We start from the raw sequence: 19,450 nt of genomic DNA on the forward strand, positions 1-19,450 counted from the left end.
AAAAAATTCAAATTCGAAAAATTGAACCGATCCCAATCCGAATAAGTAGTACTAAATTCGAACCGGAATTGATTAAATATCCGAATTATTCAAAATTTTGGTATTTGAAGAACTGAAATCTAATCCGATCTGAACCGAAGTATTTTGGGTATCCAAAATAGATTTATATACTTATATATATTAATTATTTTTAGATTTAATATATATAAAAACATCCAGAATATATATGATACTTTTAAGTTCGCTTAAATGCTTGAAAATATATACAAATAATCAAACGTAAATATCTTAAATTGTTAAAATATACTCAAAACTCCCAAAATACTTAAATAATTATTAATTCTCTATCCAAATATTTAAACCAAACCTATTTAAATTGGTTATCCAAATCCGAACTAAATCCTCAAATATCTGAACTGAACACGAAATCCCAAAAAAACCCGAAAACGAAAACGAACCCGAATGCGCACCCCTAATCACTATTATATATATATCATATATGTGTCATCATATGTTACAAAATATGTGTTATCATATAATTAATCGTATTTTATACGTACCATGAAATAAGCTTTCTTATAATTAATAGTATTTTATACGTACAATCATATAAATAATCACATATATTATATTTTAAAAGTTAATGTGAAATATAAAAACCATAATTTAAGTTGGTGTTTGAAATTGAGCTTTGTATTGTATTTTTCTTATATATATTGAAAACATTTTTATAATAGTGATTGGAAAATATGTTAGTAAAAATCAAATTTTCAATATATATATATATATATATATATATATTCTTTTGAATGAATTTTTGATATAAATACATTTTAAATTATTATTTTGATTTGAATATATATATCAAGTAACATAGACCTATTACTTTTTAATATAATGTAATGGACTTCCAATTTTGTTAGTAGCATAAACCCATTATTTTTTTTCATAACTTACTGCTATCCATATTTTTAAAAATTACTATTTTTTAACTACTATCTATATTGCCAAACAATCTCAATATGTACTTCAAATTTAATAATATAGATTTTAACACAAAATGAAAAAATCATATACAGTTATACTATGCTCTCACATATATTATACAACATACACGTAATTTAAAAATAAGTTTTAGTACTTTAATTTTGTTCTTTTAAGGTTTAGTTTTAATTAAAAAAAATTTACGTTGAATATCTTTCATATATAGTTAATCTAGAATTTTTATAATTTATGGAATATCATATGTTCATTTATCCATGGTGTCTTACAAAAAAAGATGGACACATAAATTATGTTCATAAATATATAGAAAAGAAATAAACGATCAAAGCAACTGATGTTCTAGATTTGCAAACTCCAACTGTAACCAATGAATTAAATAGATGCAATTAGGTGATTAACCAATGAATTAAAATTTACCTATTAATTAGGAACAAAATCTGCGAGTTAACTGAGTGGATCTGATTTTGATTAGGTGACAGGAAACAAAATATTGATTAAACATTTTTAAACATTAATATAGGAATGGCATGGCTTGTAATTATCAAAATAAATTAAGGGTTAATTTAAACTTGTACTTCAGTTTTAATAGATTAGATGAACCGTGAAAACATGTTAAAAAAAAAAGAACCGTGAAAACATATTATTATTTGACCCACATCATTAATCTTAGTTGACTTAGGACTTTTAAGAAGTGGCTTATATAATCATAAGCTCAAATGCATAGCTTGATATATTAAAATAAAAGGATCTCTCCTTTGGACAGTAAGGAGAAAAATGGAGAGACGTTGTATGTTCATTTCCAGTTTTGTGCTGATAGTTCAGCTTGTTCAAGCTCAAGATCCCACCGGTACGTACAGAACTGTTGTATTTTAAAGTATATGATATATTTGTGTTTTCGTCAACGGTTCTCTTTAGATTATAAGACATTTTTTCATCTATTATCTCATTAGGATTCATTAATGTGGATTGCGGTTTACCCCTTCGTGAGTCTCCTTACAACTCACTCCCAACCGGTTTAGCATATACATCAGATGCCGATTTAGTTAAGAGTGGAAAAACTAGTAGAATCGCCAAGGAGTTTGAACCGGACTACACTAAGCCGATTTTGAAACTAAGATATTTTCCAGACGGATTACGAAACTGCTACAATCTAAATGTCACCCGGGACACCAAGTATCTGATTAAGGCCACATTCGTATATGGAAATTATGATGGTCTTAATGTCGATCCAAACTTTGACCTTTACTTGGGTCCGAACTTATGGACAACAATGAGCAGTAATGATACTATAGAGGAGATCATTCATGTGACGCAAACCAACTCTTTACAGGTATGTCTTGTTAAGACAGGAATTAGTATACCCTTTATAAATGTCTTGGAGCTACGACCACTGAAGAAAGATATGTACGTTACTCAAAGCGGCTCACTCAAATACGAATTCAGGAGGTATCTTAGCAACTCGGATCGTAATATACGGTAAGAACAAGTTAAAACTTTCACATAACATAAACATATTCCTTGATTGGTGTTTGTGATTGCTTAAAACATTTTCAACTTTTTAAAAAAAAATTGCATATATATTTACGTTTATATGTTTAAATAGTGTATGTATTTTTTTCAAACAAACCCACAGTATTTACTCTTTTAATTAAAAACTTAGCACACGCGAAACCATTCTTAAAAAGCAAAAACATCGTTTGCATTTTGCGTTTTCCATTTATAATCGCAAAATTTAATAACGAAATTTTTTATTTTTTGATAAACAAAAAATATTTCAGTTTTACATGTTAATATTTTTTCACTTGAATGATTGAAAACCTTCGTGTTAGTTTAATAATGTATTGCAATTCAATATTGTGACAGGTACCCGGATGATGTTTATGATCGTAAATGGTACCCGATGTTCGTGGCGAACTCATGGACACAAGTAACTACAAATTTGAATGTAAATTCTAGTAATCTTTATGAACTGCCAAAAGGTGTAATGTCAACGGGAGTAACGCCCCTAAACCCTAACGCGACATTAAACATTACATGGACTATAGAGCCATCTACTACGAAGTTTTACTCCTACATGCACTTTGCCGAGCTTCAGACCCTAAGGGCCAACGATACAAGAGAATTCAATATAACAATGAATGGGAAAATTTCATATGGACCATATAGTCCTAAGCCGCTAAAGACCCAAACCATATTCGACATAACACCAGAGCAATGCGATGGAGGGGCATGCCTTTTGCAGCTTCTGAAGACGTCCAAATCAACTCTTCCGCCTCTCCTGAATGCCATCGAGGCTTTCACCGTGATTGATTTCCCGCAAATGGAGACAAATGAAGATGAAGGTATGTCCATTTACATTCCTGAAATTATGGACAAATATTTGTGTTTTGTTTTGATTTATGAAACCATCAAGCTTTACAATTGTAGTTGCTGGTATCAAGAATGTTCAAGATATTTATGGATTAAATAAAATCAGCTGGCAAGGAGATCCATGTGTACCCAAACAATTTTTGTGGGATGGTCTTAACTGCAATAACTCAGATATTTCGACTCCACCAATAATCACTTCCTTGTAAGATGAATCATTTACTTTACCTTAATTTCTTAATCATGTAATTATCGAATTAGAAATCTCACATTTAATTTCTCCAGAGACTTATCTACAAGTGGATTAACCGGGATCATCACACAAGCCATTCAAAATCTTACCCACCTTGAAAAATTGTATGTATATCTGCACGGCTGTCCAAGCCTAAAAAATTACTTAGCCTTTGGAAATGGATCATATTTGATAGGTTAATATGTATCAATTGTTAACTGTAGGGACTTGTCAAATAACAATTTGACTGGAGAAATACCTAAATTTCTAGCTGACATAAAATCACTCTTGGTCATGTAAGTTTCTCATAGAGACACTATTGTTTTGACGTTTTTTTTGCTAAGCTTTCTCCTAAACATGATTGCTTTTGTTTTGACGCATAATCTTTTCTAACAGAGACTTAAGTGGTAATAACTTAACTGGATCGGTCCCTCCCTCACTTCTTCAGAAGAAAGGAATGAAGTTAAAGTAAGTTTTTTTTTTGTTTCCGATACTTACCAGCCCGTTAATATACTATTTGGTATCTTAATAACACTCATATTTGGTAGTGTTGAAGGAAACCCTCATCTTCTTTGCACAGCTGGTTCATGTGTGAACAAAAGAAAGGATGGACATAAGAAAAAGAGTATCATTGTACCAGTGGTTGCATCAATTGCTTCAGTAGCTGTTATTATAGGGGCATTCGTCATGTTCCTTGTTCTCAGAAAGAAAAAAGCATCAAAATTTGAAGGTACTAATAAATAAAGTCAAGAATAATATCACAACAAACATACATCTCAAGTTTCACTAAGTCTTGACTAATTTATTTTTCCTTGCAACCTTAAGGGCCACAACCCTCATATATTCAAGCGTCAGATGGTAGATCATCAGAACCGGCAATTATGACAGAAAATAAAAGGTTTAGTTACTCAGAAGTTATTGCAATGACAAATAACTTCCAAAGAATCCTTGGGAAAGGAGGGTTCGGAATTGTATATTATGGTTTTGTGAATGGTACAAAACAAGTAGCAGTTAAGATACTTTCCCATTCATCATCTCAAGGGTATAAACAGTTCAAAGCTGAGGTAAATTTTCACAGTCATCAGTATCTCGTACTAAAACATTTAATGATTCAACAATATTTTAAACTTGAGCTTGTGAATCATGGCTTGGTGTTTAGGTCGAACTTCTTCTTAGAGTTCATCACAAGAACTTGGTCAATCTTGTTGGGTATTGCGACGAAGGAGAGAACATGGCTCTTATCTATGAATACATGTCCAATGGAGATTTAAAGGAACATATGTCAGGTAAAACAATAACAAAATGTCTTGTTTTAGTTTTATGCGTTGCGTGTAACATAAGACTTTGATATCAATCTGTTATTTCAAATACAGGAACACGTAACCGTTTTATTTTGAATTGGGGAACTCGACTTAAAATAGTTTCTGAATCGGCACAAGGTTAGTTTAAACATTACCCACCTTAAGTTTTTTTCTAATTCATGTTTATATTTTTTGAGAGCCTAACTAAAAATGATTGTTGTGGCTTAGGACTTGAGTACTTACATAATGGATGCAAACCACCAATGGTTCATAGAGATGTCAAAACCACAAATATATTGTTGAGTGAACACTTTGAGGCCAAGCTTGCTGATTTTGGTCTTTCAAGATCATTCCCAATCGAAGGTGAAACTCATGTGTCGACAGTTGTTGCTGGAACTCCTGGATATCTTGATCCTGAGTAAGTACTATCGACTAAGAAATTCTATTCTCTTTCGTATGAAAAAATATGAAAAATTCATTGTATATCTTGTCCTGCAGATACTACAGAACAAATTGGCTGACAGAAAAGAGTGATGTTTATAGTTTTGGGATAGTATTGTTGGAGATCATCACAAACCAACCTGTGATAGACCAAAGCCGTGAAAAGCCACATATAGCAGAATGGGTGGGGTTAATGCTTACAAAAGGAGACATCATAAGCATTATGGATCCAACTCTAAATGGAGATTATGATTCTGGTTCTGTGTGGAAAGTTGTTGAACTAGCAATGTCTTGTCTAAATCCTTCTTCAGCGAGAAGACCTACGATGTCGCAAGTTGTTATCGGACTGAATGAATGTCTTGCAGCTGAAAATTCAAGGGGAGGTGCCAGTAGGGACATGGACTCGAAGAGTTCTATAGAAGTGAGCTTGACTTTTGGTACTGAAGTGAGCCCAAGGGCTAGGTAGATTATATGTTTTTTTACTACGGAACTATCTCCATATCTCTGTGTCGGATGTCACCTTTATTTAACTTCTGTTATGGATACTTTGTGACTAAAAAGTTTACAGTCGCTTTTTTACCGTTATGTGTCAATTCATAATAAGTTTGTTGTTTGACAAATAGAATGTTACTCTTGTTCTTGAAGAAGAAGTTAAATGTTATCTAAGGAGATCAAGGTTAAAGAGCCATACAAAAATTCACAAAAAGAAGTAGAATAGATAAGGTCTCTGTTTCACAACAGAGTAGCAAAGTAAACATATATTATCAAGACATAAACAGAGAAACCAGAGGAAACGAGTACTTAGGATTCATCAATGAGGATTGCTATTTACCCTCTCGTGACTCTCCTTACAAAGCACAAACCAGTTAAGCATATACATCAGATGCTGATTTAGTCGAAAAAAAATCGACTGACCCACACAAATAGACCACCGAAAGTCATCCGTAAAAGTCTTCCAATTGTTGGTTTATTAGTAGATGACATGTTCCGGTTTCAAAGATTCAAACGACAACCAGAACCACCAGTTAAATTATAAACTATGAGCCACTGTTGCAGTTCTTAAATTTGATATGAACATATAAAACACCAAACAAGAGAGCGTAAACAAAGTCAAGGTCAACGCTAGTTCAATCATATAAGGTTTTTTTTTTCTTTAACTCATCATATAAGGTCTTCGTTATGATGGTGCATACACATATACATATATGATGTACTAGATGATTTTCCTTTGCTCATGCACAAATATTAATATTTACAAAGTAATCATATCATATCATAGTACTTGGTTTATGTCATATTTCAATTTAAAATTATATGTAGTTTTTTTAGAATTTTGCATTTTATTTAAATATGATTATTTTAAATAATATTATATTTTTTTTTCAATAAATATGTGATTTTTTTTGTATTGAATATTTCGTTGGTTCAGTATTAATTTGATTATATTAGGTTATATATAATTGTTATAGTTAAATAATATTTTATGGCTCAAAATAGATTGAGAAATTCTTTACGATAGACCTAAAAACGTTTTTGTCACAAATATAGACTTTAAAAATAAAAATGACCAAAATAGACTTAAATGTTTTATCAAAAGACGTAACTATACACTTATACCCCTACGGTTAATTAATCTAGACATTAGGGTTTAGAGTTAAGGGATGCGGTTTAGGGTTTAGGGTTTAAGGTTTAAGGTTTACGGTTAAGAGTTTATTGTTATTTGTGTTTCTCATGTTTTGAAATATAAACACATAAACTTAGTTTGAAACCTATCCAGTGTTAAACTGTCTTTGAGAAACCTTGTAAACGAAAATTTAATAAGTATGCATTAGTTTTATTAACTTACAAGATTTTGGTACTAGATTTTGGTATGCGCTTCAAAAACGCATATGTTTTTGTTTATTTTAAACAAATTTTGATATGAATAGTATTATGGGATTGTTGTGCATAATTATGTTACAAAGTCATGTTATATCAAAAAGAATACTTTGAAAAAGACTGTATAAGCTATGAATTAGTTTATTGAGATTTATATGTACACTCTTATGTAACTCTCTCTTAAGCCTAGACATTTTACCCGGATCCAAAAAACTAAACCAAGACTGAATTGAATATACCGGTTCTGTTCGGATCCGGGTCAAGCGTAAAGTGCCTATTGAATATTTTTTGGACCGTTGGGTCTCTGTTCAAGTTAGAGTCTTACAGGCCCGTTCGGTGCCAAAAATACCTGAAATATTTTGTGTATATTAAGTATAATAGGGTACTTCATATATTTTTGGCATTATGAATATTTTTTAAGTTTTGAGTTCAGGTTTTTGGTTATAGTTTTTCAGGTTTTGGATAAAATTTTAAATTTTAAAATATATTTTGGGTATTTATCGGTTCCTTGGATCATATTTCGGATAAAATTTTGGGTCTTTTTGGGTATTTGAATATTTTTGTGCATTTGAGTTTTTGGGTATTTCAGGTCTTTTTGGGTCCTAAATACCTGAACTGATTCAGACTCGTTACGTCCCCAAAAATTATAGGTTTTTATAGGTATTTGAATTATGAACTCGAACCCATTGGACCCCAAAGTAACTGAACCAAACCAGAAATATTCAAATACCTAGTTAGGTTCATATGTCTAGGATCCAGACCCGAAAATAACCTATTTGTAGCCGATTCAAAGACACGAATGTCGAGACCTACTCTCTTGTTATATTTTGTGTACATTTTATAATAGTTGTATTTGTTGAGTTGTTGAGACTTAAGATATACTTGACAAATTTTTGACTATTTTAATAGTATAGATTTATAGGAATTTTAATATATTTTAAATTTATATTAAACAACAATTTTTTATCATAAATACTTTAATAAAATTTAATTTTATGTAATATATAGTTTTGTTTTTAATCAATGGTTTGCTAAAATGTTTTCTTTTATCAAATTTGATTTTATAAATATTTGGAACCATATAACGTTAGATGACATGGTATAATAAGTTGTATTATATATGCTTAACTCATTTTAATAACCCGTGTCTAAATATTGTAGGTTCATTATAAAGTGTAAGATATGGTGTATAATGTTATTGTACAACAATCATATCGTTGGGTGATAAAATATTTTTTGAGAAAAATTGTATTACATAAAATGAAACGTAATAATAGGATTCATGTAAAGTATTGTATAGTATACATAATTAATGATAGAATGAAAAACAATAAATATTTATATGTGGGCCCAACAATCTTTTATAGTAAAATTTTAAAGTGACTTTATTAAAAACTAGATATGAGCCCGTGCGTTGCAACGGGTTTTGTTGGATGTTTTAATTTAATAAAGAAAAAAATAACTTTATTATACTTTTAGGATTATTTTTGAATATGATGTCTGAGACTTATTTTATAATTAAAAACTCAGTTTTACATATAAATTACAATTAATATTAGTATTTTATAATCATAGTACATATGTGAATTTTTATCAATTTTCTACTAAGTGCTAGAGAAAACACTCATACCTATAACTTTAAATCCAATCCAACCCGAATTAAGAATTAGAATATAAAAAATTGAAAGTTAAATAAGGCCAATCGAGTTAATGACAACATCATACACTTTCTTATTTAATAATTTAATATTTTATTAAACTTATCTGATACGTAATAATTTTCTTAATTTATTATTTCTTAATGATATATTTTCATAACAACATTTTAATTAAAAATAAAGTAGAAAAATATTACATAGTAAAAAAAATGTAATAAGATGGCGATTAAACTAGATGTTTTTTAACAACATGCATATAAAAATCACTTCAGTGACAATAATACTAATAATCTATTTCTTATGACCAAACATGAAAATATATATCAAACATGTGTATAATTTTCGTATGAAAAAACATATATAAATTGCAATCATGAAAACATCCTAATTTTTTATTATTGTTAATTAATAGTTTTAACATCATACTTGTCATCGAATGTTTTTTTTAATACTATCACATAATTTTACAATTTATTTTTGTTTAGATATTTTTAAAGGGATCCTTTTCATTTACAATCAAATATATTTATATATATCAAATACTCTTTTACGTTTTTGTTTTAAGATTTTAGGAAAGGAAAATTACTATCATATAAATTTTTACAATTGTCTTCTGTTTAAAATTTTAGAAAAAACAATTGTTATCAAATAATTATTTCTAGTTACTATTAAATAAGTTTAAAAAATACTATTTATACAATTCATATCTAAACTAATTTTAAACAGATTGAGTAATTTTTAGTATCATGTTCATCATCAAATTTTCTCTTAAAAACATTACGAAATAAATTTTTACAATTTTATGTTGGTTAGAACTTAAAAATATGATACAAAACTCTTCTGTTTATGATATTTTAAAAATATATCAAATATTCTCTTACAGTTTTTTAGGGCTTTAGAAAAGAAAATTAACTTTAAATAATATTTTAAAATTTAATTTCTTTTTTGGGATTTATAAAAATAAAATTACTGTCAAATAATTATTTTCAGTTAATTAACTATTTTTAGCAGTTGCTATTTTCAAAATTCGTTTTTTCAATATCACTAATATTGTAACTATTTTTCTTTGTTAATTAAATAATTTTTAGTATTATGTTTATCATTAAATTTTAAAAGTGAAAATTACTATTAAATAGTCTTTTACAATTATATTTTGTAAAGATTCTTTTTTAAAAGAAGAAAAAAAAATCTTATTTGGTCAAAATTAGAAAAGGAATAATTATGTCACAAATCTCTTTTATTTAAGATTTTAGGAAAGAGAAAGTTATTTTCGGCAGATTTTTATTGACACATTAGCATATAATTGTTTTATTGGCACATGTAACAATCATATCGGGTGAAATATTTGAATTTATTTTGGTGTATAATTTTTTTTAACACAAAATTACCTATGAAAAAGGAAAGTTAGTTATTTATAAGAAAAATAATATTGCTTTTACAATTATATTTTATTTAGAATTTAAAAAAGGAAACTTACTTATTTTATAATTATTTTTCTTTAATATTTTCCATTAAACGTTTTCTTGTATTGGTTGGATAGTGTAATTCGTTTTTGTTTAATTTTTTTGTACAACTAATTTATATTTAATAAAAAAAAATTTAACTGATTGTTTATTTTGTCTTATACGTACAAACACATATTTTTAATATTTTTCATATTCACACATACTCATGTATGACAACACATCATAGTTGGAAAAAATTACGTTAGCATCATAAAATGTAATAAGATTATAAAAATATGAGTTTTATCAAGAAATTAAAATAAAATACTTAGGTAATACTTTTCTCGTAAATAATATTTCGTTTTGTGAAAGTAATATGTGGAAATTTAAAACTAAATATAGTTGTGAAATATTTGTAGCTATTTTTTGGTTTATAATTTTTTAATATACAATTACCCATTAAAAAGAAAAGTTTGCTATTTATAGTAAAATAATAGTAATTCTTTTTAAAATTTTCTTTCTTTAGACTTTTAAAAAATAAATATGACTTATTTTATAGTTAGTTTTACTTTATGATATTTATTAAATAATTTCTTGTATTTGTAGGATTTTGATAATTCGTTTTTTAAAATTTTTTAGTTAATATTTTTTAAAAAGAAAACTAAATATTTGGAAAAACAAATTTACTTTCAAATAATCTTTTATAATTATTTACTTGTTTAGGATTTAAAATAAAAATAAAAATTACTATCCCATAATTTTAACAATATATAATTGTAAAAGTTATGTAATAGTAATTGTTCTTTTCCAAAATCTTAAAAAAAATTGTAAAAAGATATTTTTATAATAATATATCATATTCTTAAATCTTAGAAAAAAGGATATCATATTTTTGACACATGTCACAATCTTAAAAAATTTATTGACACATGTCGCGATCATGTTAATTAGCAACTTTGAAAAAACAATCTTTATATAATTAGATAGTATATAGACGTTGACCCGTGCGACCGCATGAATATTTAATTTTACATTTTAATTTTTGTTTGTACATAATATTATATTTGTAAATGTAGTTCTATAAAACCGTGTAATTTGTTTTTTTGTGTTTTAACATAAAATGTATTACCAATGTTGAGTATAAATCCAGCATTTTTATAATTAGATCCATGTCTAAGATATATAGCGGAAAAAAAATTAAAATGAAAAGTATGGAAAATAGACAATTATGAGTTAGTATGCTATTTTTAAATGGTACACTAGTTATAAATTTTTTTATGAAAATAAAATGATTGTTAAATTTCTATCAAATTTGGAACATATAAAAATTAAGATTTAAATCAGTAAGAAAATAAAATGAAACTATAAAATTTGATGTAACTGATAAAAAATTTATAAATAAGCTTAAGTTTGTATTAAAGGTAATATTGGTCAGCGAAAATATATGAAATAAATTGATAGTACATATTTATGATCTAAATTTCGTATAAAAGCTGTCAATTATGGATATATTTTTAGCTTAAACTTTAAAAAAAAATTATGTTGTTTGTCCGCAGGTCAAGGGAAAAGTCAAAGGGAATGAATAATTGTGGTAACTAGTTATGTGATTTAGTAACATGTAAGATAATTATTGTTTTGTATGTTTTAGTTTCCAAATCTTTATTGTTACAATAAATATTACTCATTAATTATATAATTTTTATATAGAAATAATAGGATCTAATATTGCAATTAAGTAGTGTTATTTTTTTGATAGATATTATACATTAATTTTTGAAATTTAAACCTGACTGATCCGTAAGTTAACATTATGATTTTGGAAAAATTGATTTGTGTATAGTGATTATCATTAAATTTTATAATTGTTAATATTATATATATATATATATATATATATATCTATGTATAATATTACATATATTTTCCATAATTTTCATTTAATTTTATAGTTGTTAATATTTTAATATTAATGGAGCCGTGGAATTTTTTTTAATTAAAATAGATTAATTTAACTAATGCATTAATTAAACAGTAAAAGACAAAATCTCCTTAAATATAGGTTTAGTTAATATCTCAACGGCATGGAACTGTAAATAATTTGCAAAACTGAGGTATAAGTCAAATGTGTACTCCTCTTTTAATAGATTAGACTATGATAAAATATGTACCTTGCACAGAGTGAGTTTATTTGTATATATTATCGACAATATTTTTATATATTTGATTATTTTATTTATACATATACAATGTTTTTTGTTGTTAATATATATTTTTCAGATGGACGGGATCAATTTTTATTAAAATTTGTGGAACTAAAATATAATTAATGTATTATGGATTGATCGGATTAGACATTAAACAAATTATGACACAAAACTTATTTTTCCCACCGAACACATTTTTGAAAAAAGTGAACAGTATTGTTTCCACAGTTGAAATATTTTGACATTTATCTTCCATATGGTTTTGAAAGGTTTCAGATCAACCATCGAATTGATACATGTCATTTTAATTCTTGTAGTCGTATGCTTAAGAAAAACTTATATTTTTGTAATTTAAAGTCGTTTTAAAAAATTCAAAATATAACATATAAGAAAAAATCTAACATATAAGAAAAATATAAAATATAAGGTTTCCTCATTTTTGTAATTTAAAGTCGTTTTAAAAAAATTAAAATTTAACATAGAAGGTTTCCTCATTTTTTTAATTTAAAGTCGTTTTAAAAAATTCAAATATAACATACTAGAAAAAATATATTTTTTTTATTATATAAAATTAAAAAAAATGAAGAAGGATGCAAAAATTGTTATCAAATCTTTATATTCATAGGCATTAATTACCATATATATGTTAATGATATTAGGTAGTTCTGTAGCTTTTATTTAAGGAAAAAGTACACACTTCTTATATTTTGGGTTAATATAATGTTTTCTAGTAATTGGATTTGGACCGATATTTTTTCAATTGATTTTTAAGGTGACACGTAAGCTAAATTATAATCCTAATTAAGTGACACCTAAGAAGAGTCTCTTTTTAATTAGTATAAAATTAAGGTTACAACTTTTTAAATGATCCTCAATTAATATATATGGAATATGCAAAATTATATGCTATATTAATGTGATTTGGTTTAGTTTGGTTGGGGGAGATTCCCACTCTAATCTAGGTTTAACTTTCAATTCCTAAAGTCATTGCAACTTATAGGCATTAAAAATAAACGTGAGGAGACTATAGGAGGACAAATTTGCTATTGGAACTCTTTTTTGACAAAATAGTTTATGACCATTTCTCGGTAAGTTTATGAGTGAAGACGTTCGTCGGAATAACTGAATGTTAGACATTATGAAGTAGTATAACCATATGTCAAAACCTGAGTTGGTTTGAATGAGAAATGAAAGTTTAAAATAAATTTCTTGTAAAACTTAAAATGACATTTGTAAAAAAGAGATATTGGATCGAACCCGAGTTTCAGGTTTCGGGATTTGGTTAATGGCTTATGGGCCAAAAGATTATTCTTTTTTTTTTCAAATTCTACTTTATATTTTGTTGACAAAGTAAAAAGAATATTTATTTTAGTTTATGATATTAGTATCATTATTATGAACAATTAAGCATACATATAATCAGATATGATTTCTTTGTAACATAAGTCTTAATATTTTTCAAAATGATTAATGTGAGAATCCATTCTCAAATCTCCAATTTATGGTTCATGTTGACCATATGAGCCACTTTCTTTTCATTCTAAGGACACTAAGTTATCAACTCATACCAAATCTTCCATATGATTTTATTCTTTTAGTTTTTTGTTGTGTCTTAGAGTACAACACATAAAAGGGGTCTGTAGATTCTATCTTTGGTGTTGGAAGAAAAAAACATTGTAGTCGTATCATGGGAATCTGAGCACTACGAAACCGTTTCACTACGAGGCCTTTAAAAATTTAAGGAAACAAATCTATCATCTCAACTCTACAATTCTTTTTTATCAGTTTATTTCGGTATTGTAGTTTTAACTTTATGTTCTTATTATTTTTAAAAGTATCAGTTGCACTGAAATAGTAAAATAAGGTTTTATTTTTTAAATCTTTAAATATTGTTTATCCTTTTGCATTAACAATACTGATATGTGTTAAAAGTTTTTTTTAAGAATATGTTGATCTATATTCTGAACATGAATTGGAAAAGTCATTATAATGAAAGTGTTCATTATTCTTCTAATTGATCCGGAAAGAAAAAAGAAATATATTTTTTCTTGTTTTATTTTTATTTTTATCTGATTGTTTAACTGCAGGGAATTAAGATTCATTTTTTTTTGCCGGTTGCAGTTTATTATTTAATCCTTGCGTTCAGATTTCCTCTATAGCTTGCATAGATTTTTGTGTTAAATTGTTCATTTTTTGAAATTCAGAATTTAATTGGATTTAAATTACAGACGTTATATAATTTAGCAAGTATTGTTATCGTTCAATCTTTGCATAATTTAGCAGATTATTGGAAGAGCATCTTTGTTTGCTGCTTTGATCTTTTTGCAATATTAATTTCTTTAATGGTTTAGACTTTAAAGATTTGGCCTTGGTATCTTGACTTTTGTTATAAAATTAGTCAAAAATGTGCTAATGCTTAGACTTGGTTAAAGATAATTATTTGCTTTAATTATCATGACTAAAACGTTTTGATTTCTTGTTTCAGATTAAAGTAAATGTTCAACCATGAAAAGGAAACAAAGATTCAAGTTTCAAGTATGGTGATACCATAGTTATAAACAACACTTTGATTCTCAAAAGATCAAATGGTATGGATAAAAATGGATTTCGTGAGTCGACGTCCCAAATTAAGTTTGAAAGAAATCTGCCACGTATGAAATCGTTTGTCATTCTTTTGTTGATATTAATCAAAACATTCATATTCCATTATGTATATATATACTAGAATATTAGAATCTATAATTGTATTATATAACCATATCACAAATACAAAGCTAATACAGATTATATAATATCATCATCTCCACTAAGAAAAACTTAAACAAAATTTAAAATTTTGTTATTTTAATTTAGCAGTTGACACTTTGTGAGTTTAGTTTATTCTAAGCAAGAATACTTTTCAATGTCAACTTGATTATCTGAAAACTAATATTTCAGGAACTTGACACGATGTTGGTATCAAACTCCTCAAAGAATTTGAGAAAATGGAGAGGCATCTTCATGGAGTTTTGTACGTGTTCATTATCACATTTTCTCTTATACATTTTGTGCAAGCGCAGGATCAAAAAGGTATAAGTATTGTAAATCTTGTATTCTGCTTTCAAAGTCTCAGATTGATTAAGACTATGCCTTCCTCTGATCTTGTTAGGATTCATCACTTTGGATTGTGGCTTGTTACCTGATGGTTCTCCGTACACCGATCCATCTACTGGATTAACATTCACCTCAGATACTAGTTTCGTCGAGAGTGGAAAGAACGGTCGAGTTGATAAGGATTTTGAGAGAAACTTCGAAAAGGCGTTTGTAACGCTGAGATACTTTCCAGAAGGACAACGGAATTGTTATAACGTGAAGGTCACGCAAGGAACAAAATATCTTATTAGAGCTTCTTTCTTTTATGGAAATTATGATGGTCTTCAAACCCTCCCAAACTTTGATCTGTTTCTTGGCCCTAATAAGTGGACAACTGTGAATTTGAATGCTACTGTACCAGGTGGTCAGTATAGGGAGATTATTCACATGTCCAAGTTAAGCTCTTTGCAGATCTGTCTTGTTAAGACTGGAACAACTACGCCGATGATATCAACCTTGGAGCTACGGCCACTGAGAAGTGATATCTACATTAGTGACACTGGGAGCTCCTTGCAGTTCTTATCAAGAACTTATCTTAAAGGTTCTGGTAGCATTTTACGGTAATTAAGCTTTGACTTGTGACAAGGATTCTTTATCTTGGATTTTCATACAGTTTATTTTCTAAAAAAAAAAAAGCTAGATAGAGAAATGTCATAAAACAAGAAAAAGAAAAATCAAAACAATGAATCTGTTTTTGATACTTACATTAGTAGTACCACATGAGGTTTTGTTATATCTTCAATGCAAGATTTGTGGCAGGTACCCTGATGATGTCTATGACCGTAGGTGGTTCCCATTGGTGAAGAAGGATTGGAATTTAATAACTACAACACTCAATGTAAACACTTCTAATGGTTTTGATCCGCCTCAAGGTGCGATGGCCTCAGCTGCAACCTATGTAAATGATAATGGGACGTGGGATATTCCTTGGAACATGGAGGATTCTACAACACGGTTTCACATTTACCTTCACTTTGCAGAGATTCAAACTTTGTTAGCCAATGAGACCAGAGAATTCAGCGTTTTCCTCAATGGAAATGAATTTTCTAAACCTTTTAGTCCTAAAATGTTAGGCATTGTAACTATGATAACTCAACCCGAATCCACATTGAGATGCGAAAGTGGGGCTTGCCTTTTGCAGCTGGTGAAAACAACAAATTCAACTCTTCCTCCTCTCCTCAATGCTATGGAGATTTTTACTGTTGTTGAACTTCCACAGCCAGAAACAAACCAAGATGAAGGTGTGTACAAAAATTTACATTTGTGATACACATGAATTGGAGATCTTACATATTTTCAGTTCTTAATATCATTAACTATGTAATGCCTCCAGTGGTTGCTATCAGTAAGATCCAAAGTGCTTACGGATTGAGTAGAGTTAGCTGGCAAGGAGATCCATGTGTCCCCAGAGAGTTCTTGTGGGCTGGTCTAAACTGTAACAACACAGATACTTCCACTCCACCAACAATCACTTCCTTGTAAGGTCTTACAATATTTTCATCATGGTTAAGTCATTTCTTTGTTCTAAATTTATTATATATGTATTACTAGAAACTTATCTTCAAGTGGATTGACCGATATAATTATGCCTGCCATTCAGAATCTAACCAATCTACAAGAACTGTACGTGTCAAACATAAATGAATAATATTCACAATGTTTTGGTTTTTCTACTGTGATGGATATTTTGTATTCATCAAATGCTAGAGACTTATCAAACAACAGCTTGAACGGTGATGTGCCTGAATTTCTAGCTGACATGAAATCTCTTTTTATCATGTAAGTACTTTATATGACTGTATAGATGAAGCAAAAAATGGTCTTTTAGGTAGCAATCTTATAAATTTCCTACTTGTCTTTTATGTTTTATTTTCTACCATAACAGAAACTTAAGTGGAAACAATCTTAGTGGCCAAGTTCCTCAAAAGCTTCTACAAAAGAAAGGACTGAAGCTGAAGTAGGCAGCTTCTCATATTATTATCTTCATTAGTTGAATACCATACACTTTATACTGAATAGCATTTATAATTCACAGTGTTGAAGGCAACCCTAACCTTAATTGCACAGAAAGTTCATGTGTAAATAAACCTAGAGAAAGTGGGCATCCCAAAAAGGGTATAATTGTACCAGTTGTTGCATCAGTTGCTTCAATGGTTATTATTGGAAGTGCATTGGTTACATTCTTTGTTCTCAAAAGGAAAAAATCATCAAACAATAGAGGTATTCATAACAGATTTATTAATTTTCATGTATACAGTAACACTACATATCAAACAAAAAAAATCATATTAATATTTTGTGTTGCAGAAAAGGGTAGAAGAACACCAAGACCGGAGCCACCGAAAATAACGAAAAAGAAAAGATTTAGTTACGCAGAGGTTACTGAAATGACAAATAACTTTGAAAGGATTCTTGGGAGAGGAGGATTCGGCATGGTTTATCATGGATATGTTAATGGTACAGAACAAGTTGCTGTTAAAGTAGTCTCTCAGGGATCAGATCAGGGGCACAAACAATTCAAGGCAGAGGTACTCGTAAACACACACAATCTTTTACCACGTTTTGTTGGATATGAACCACTTATTTGTATTTTTTTCTTTCGTGTTGGTTTATTAGGTTGATCTTCTTCTGAGAGTTCATCACAAGAATTTGGTAGGCCTAGTTGGATATTGCGAAAAAGGGAAGGACTTGGTTCTCGTATACGAATACATGTCCAATGGAGACTTGAAAGAGCTTTTGTCAGGTAAGCCAATCACATGCGGATCCAATGATAACATGTCCTTATTGAACAAAAACTAATTCCTTATGAAAAAACTTAGGGAAGCATCACTCCTCTGTTTTAAGGTGGGGAACCAGACTAAAAATAGCTGTAGACGCTGCACAAGGTTCGTGAAGAAGTCTAATGACCCTTTTCCTCTCAATAGCTTTAGTTTTTATATGGTAAACTTCAACAACAAAAAATGAAATTGTTGCACTAGGATTGGAATATTTGTATAAAGGATGCAGACCACCAATTGTTCATAGAGATGTGAAAACAGCAAATATATTGTTGGACGAACACTTCCAAGCCAAAATTGCTGACTTTGGGCTTTCTAAATCATTCCCAAACGATGGAGAAAGCCATGTATCCACAGTCGTTGCAGGAACTCTTGGTTACCTTGATCCAGAGTACTTAACTATCATTTTGAAAACATGTGTGTTCTACTTTTACTTCAAATCATTAAAAATCCTGACAATATCTGTATATTCTCGCTTGCAGATACTACCAAACAAATTGGCTGACTGAAAAAAGTGATGTCTATAGTTTCGGAGTCGTTTTATTGGAGATCATAACAAATTTGCCAGTGATTGACCAGCGTCGTGAAACACCATACATAGCAGAATGGGTGGGATTAATGGTCACCAAAGGAGATATTAAAAGCATTATAGATCCAAGACTTAAAGACGATTACCACTCTGATTCTGTTTGGAAATTTGTTGAGCTAGCAATGGCTTGTGTCAATGCTTCTTCAGCGAGTAGACCGACCATGTCACAAGTTGTTATTGAGCTAATCGAATGTTTAACACTTGAAAACTCGAGAGGAGGAACGAGTTGTGACATGGAATCCAGGGGTTCAAGAGAAGTGACCATGACATTTGGAACTGAAGTGAACCCCACGGCTCGCTAGGCTTGCTTAAAGAACAATCTTTTGGTGCATTTTCATTGTGTTTAGATAAAATAATTCAGAAACGTTTGTCTGAAGTAACCAATTTGATCTTACAACTGCAAAAAAAAAAAACCAGTATT

General features: G+C 28.9%; 2 protein-coding genes across 2 annotated transcripts; both read left to right on the forward strand.

Moving 5' to 3' along the window:
• The first annotated feature begins 758 nt into the window (after positions 1–758).
• On the forward strand, positions 759–5,993 carry LOC103868540 (probable LRR receptor-like serine/threonine-protein kinase At1g51820). The gene is made up of 13 exons (XM_009146625.3): positions 759–1,852; positions 1,956–2,481; positions 2,869–3,347; positions 3,433–3,577; positions 3,658–3,729; positions 3,829–3,900; positions 4,001–4,072; positions 4,153–4,334; positions 4,430–4,668; positions 4,764–4,890; positions 4,978–5,043; positions 5,134–5,323; positions 5,404–5,993. Exons 1-13 carry the CDS (start codon positions 1,780–1,782, stop codon positions 5,810–5,812), a joined length of 2,652 nt encoding a protein of 883 aa, XP_009144873.1. The 5' UTR covers positions 759–1,779; the 3' UTR covers positions 5,813–5,993.
• A 3,885-nt stretch (positions 5,994–9,878) lies between these two features.
• LOC103868542 (probable LRR receptor-like serine/threonine-protein kinase At1g51820) lies at positions 9,879–19,442 on the forward strand. Its single transcript, XM_033291012.1, has 12 exons — positions 9,879–15,600; positions 15,680–16,223; positions 16,423–16,904; positions 16,997–17,141; positions 17,215–17,286; positions 17,371–17,442; positions 17,549–17,620; positions 17,699–18,191; positions 18,280–18,406; positions 18,483–18,548; positions 18,642–18,831; positions 18,923–19,442. The coding sequence occupies exons 1-12, from the start codon at positions 15,516–15,518 to the stop codon at positions 19,329–19,331; spliced, it is 2,757 nt and encodes a 918-aa protein (XP_033146903.1). The 5' UTR covers positions 9,879–15,515; the 3' UTR covers positions 19,332–19,442.
• The last annotated feature ends 8 nt before the right edge of the window (positions 19,443–19,450 follow it).

The sequence above is a fragment of the Brassica rapa genome, chromosome A05, assembly GCF_000309985.2.
Source record: "Brassica rapa cultivar Chiifu-401-42 chromosome A05, CAAS_Brap_v3.01, whole genome shotgun sequence".
NCBI lineage: Eukaryota > Viridiplantae > Streptophyta > Magnoliopsida > Brassicales > Brassicaceae > Brassica > Brassica rapa.

What these genes read in the sequence shown, in the direction of transcription:
- LOC103868540 (XM_009146625.3), top strand. Translation starts at nt 1,780, where the DNA reads ATGGAGAGACGTTGTATGTTCATTTCCAGTTTTGTGCTGATAGTTCAG. An exon ending in TCAAGCTCAAGATCCCACCG is followed by an intron (nt 1,853 to 1,955) that starts GTACGTACAGAA and finishes TTATCTCATTAG; the next exon opens with GATTCATTAATGTGGATTGC. An exon ending in CTTACCCACCTTGAAAAATT is followed by an intron (nt 3,730 to 3,828) that starts GTATGTATATCT and finishes TGTTAACTGTAG; the next exon opens with GGACTTGTCAAATAACAATT.
- LOC103868542 (XM_033291012.1), top strand. Translation starts at nt 15,516, where the DNA reads ATGGAGAGGCATCTTCATGGAGTTTTGTACGTGTTCATTATCACATTT. An exon ending in CCACCAACAATCACTTCCTT is followed by an intron (nt 17,142 to 17,214) that starts GTAAGGTCTTAC and finishes ATGTATTACTAG; the next exon opens with AAACTTATCTTCAAGTGGAT. An exon ending in CTTGGTTACCTTGATCCAGA is followed by an intron (nt 18,832 to 18,922) that starts GTACTTAACTAT and finishes TCTCGCTTGCAG; the next exon opens with ATACTACCAAACAAATTGGC.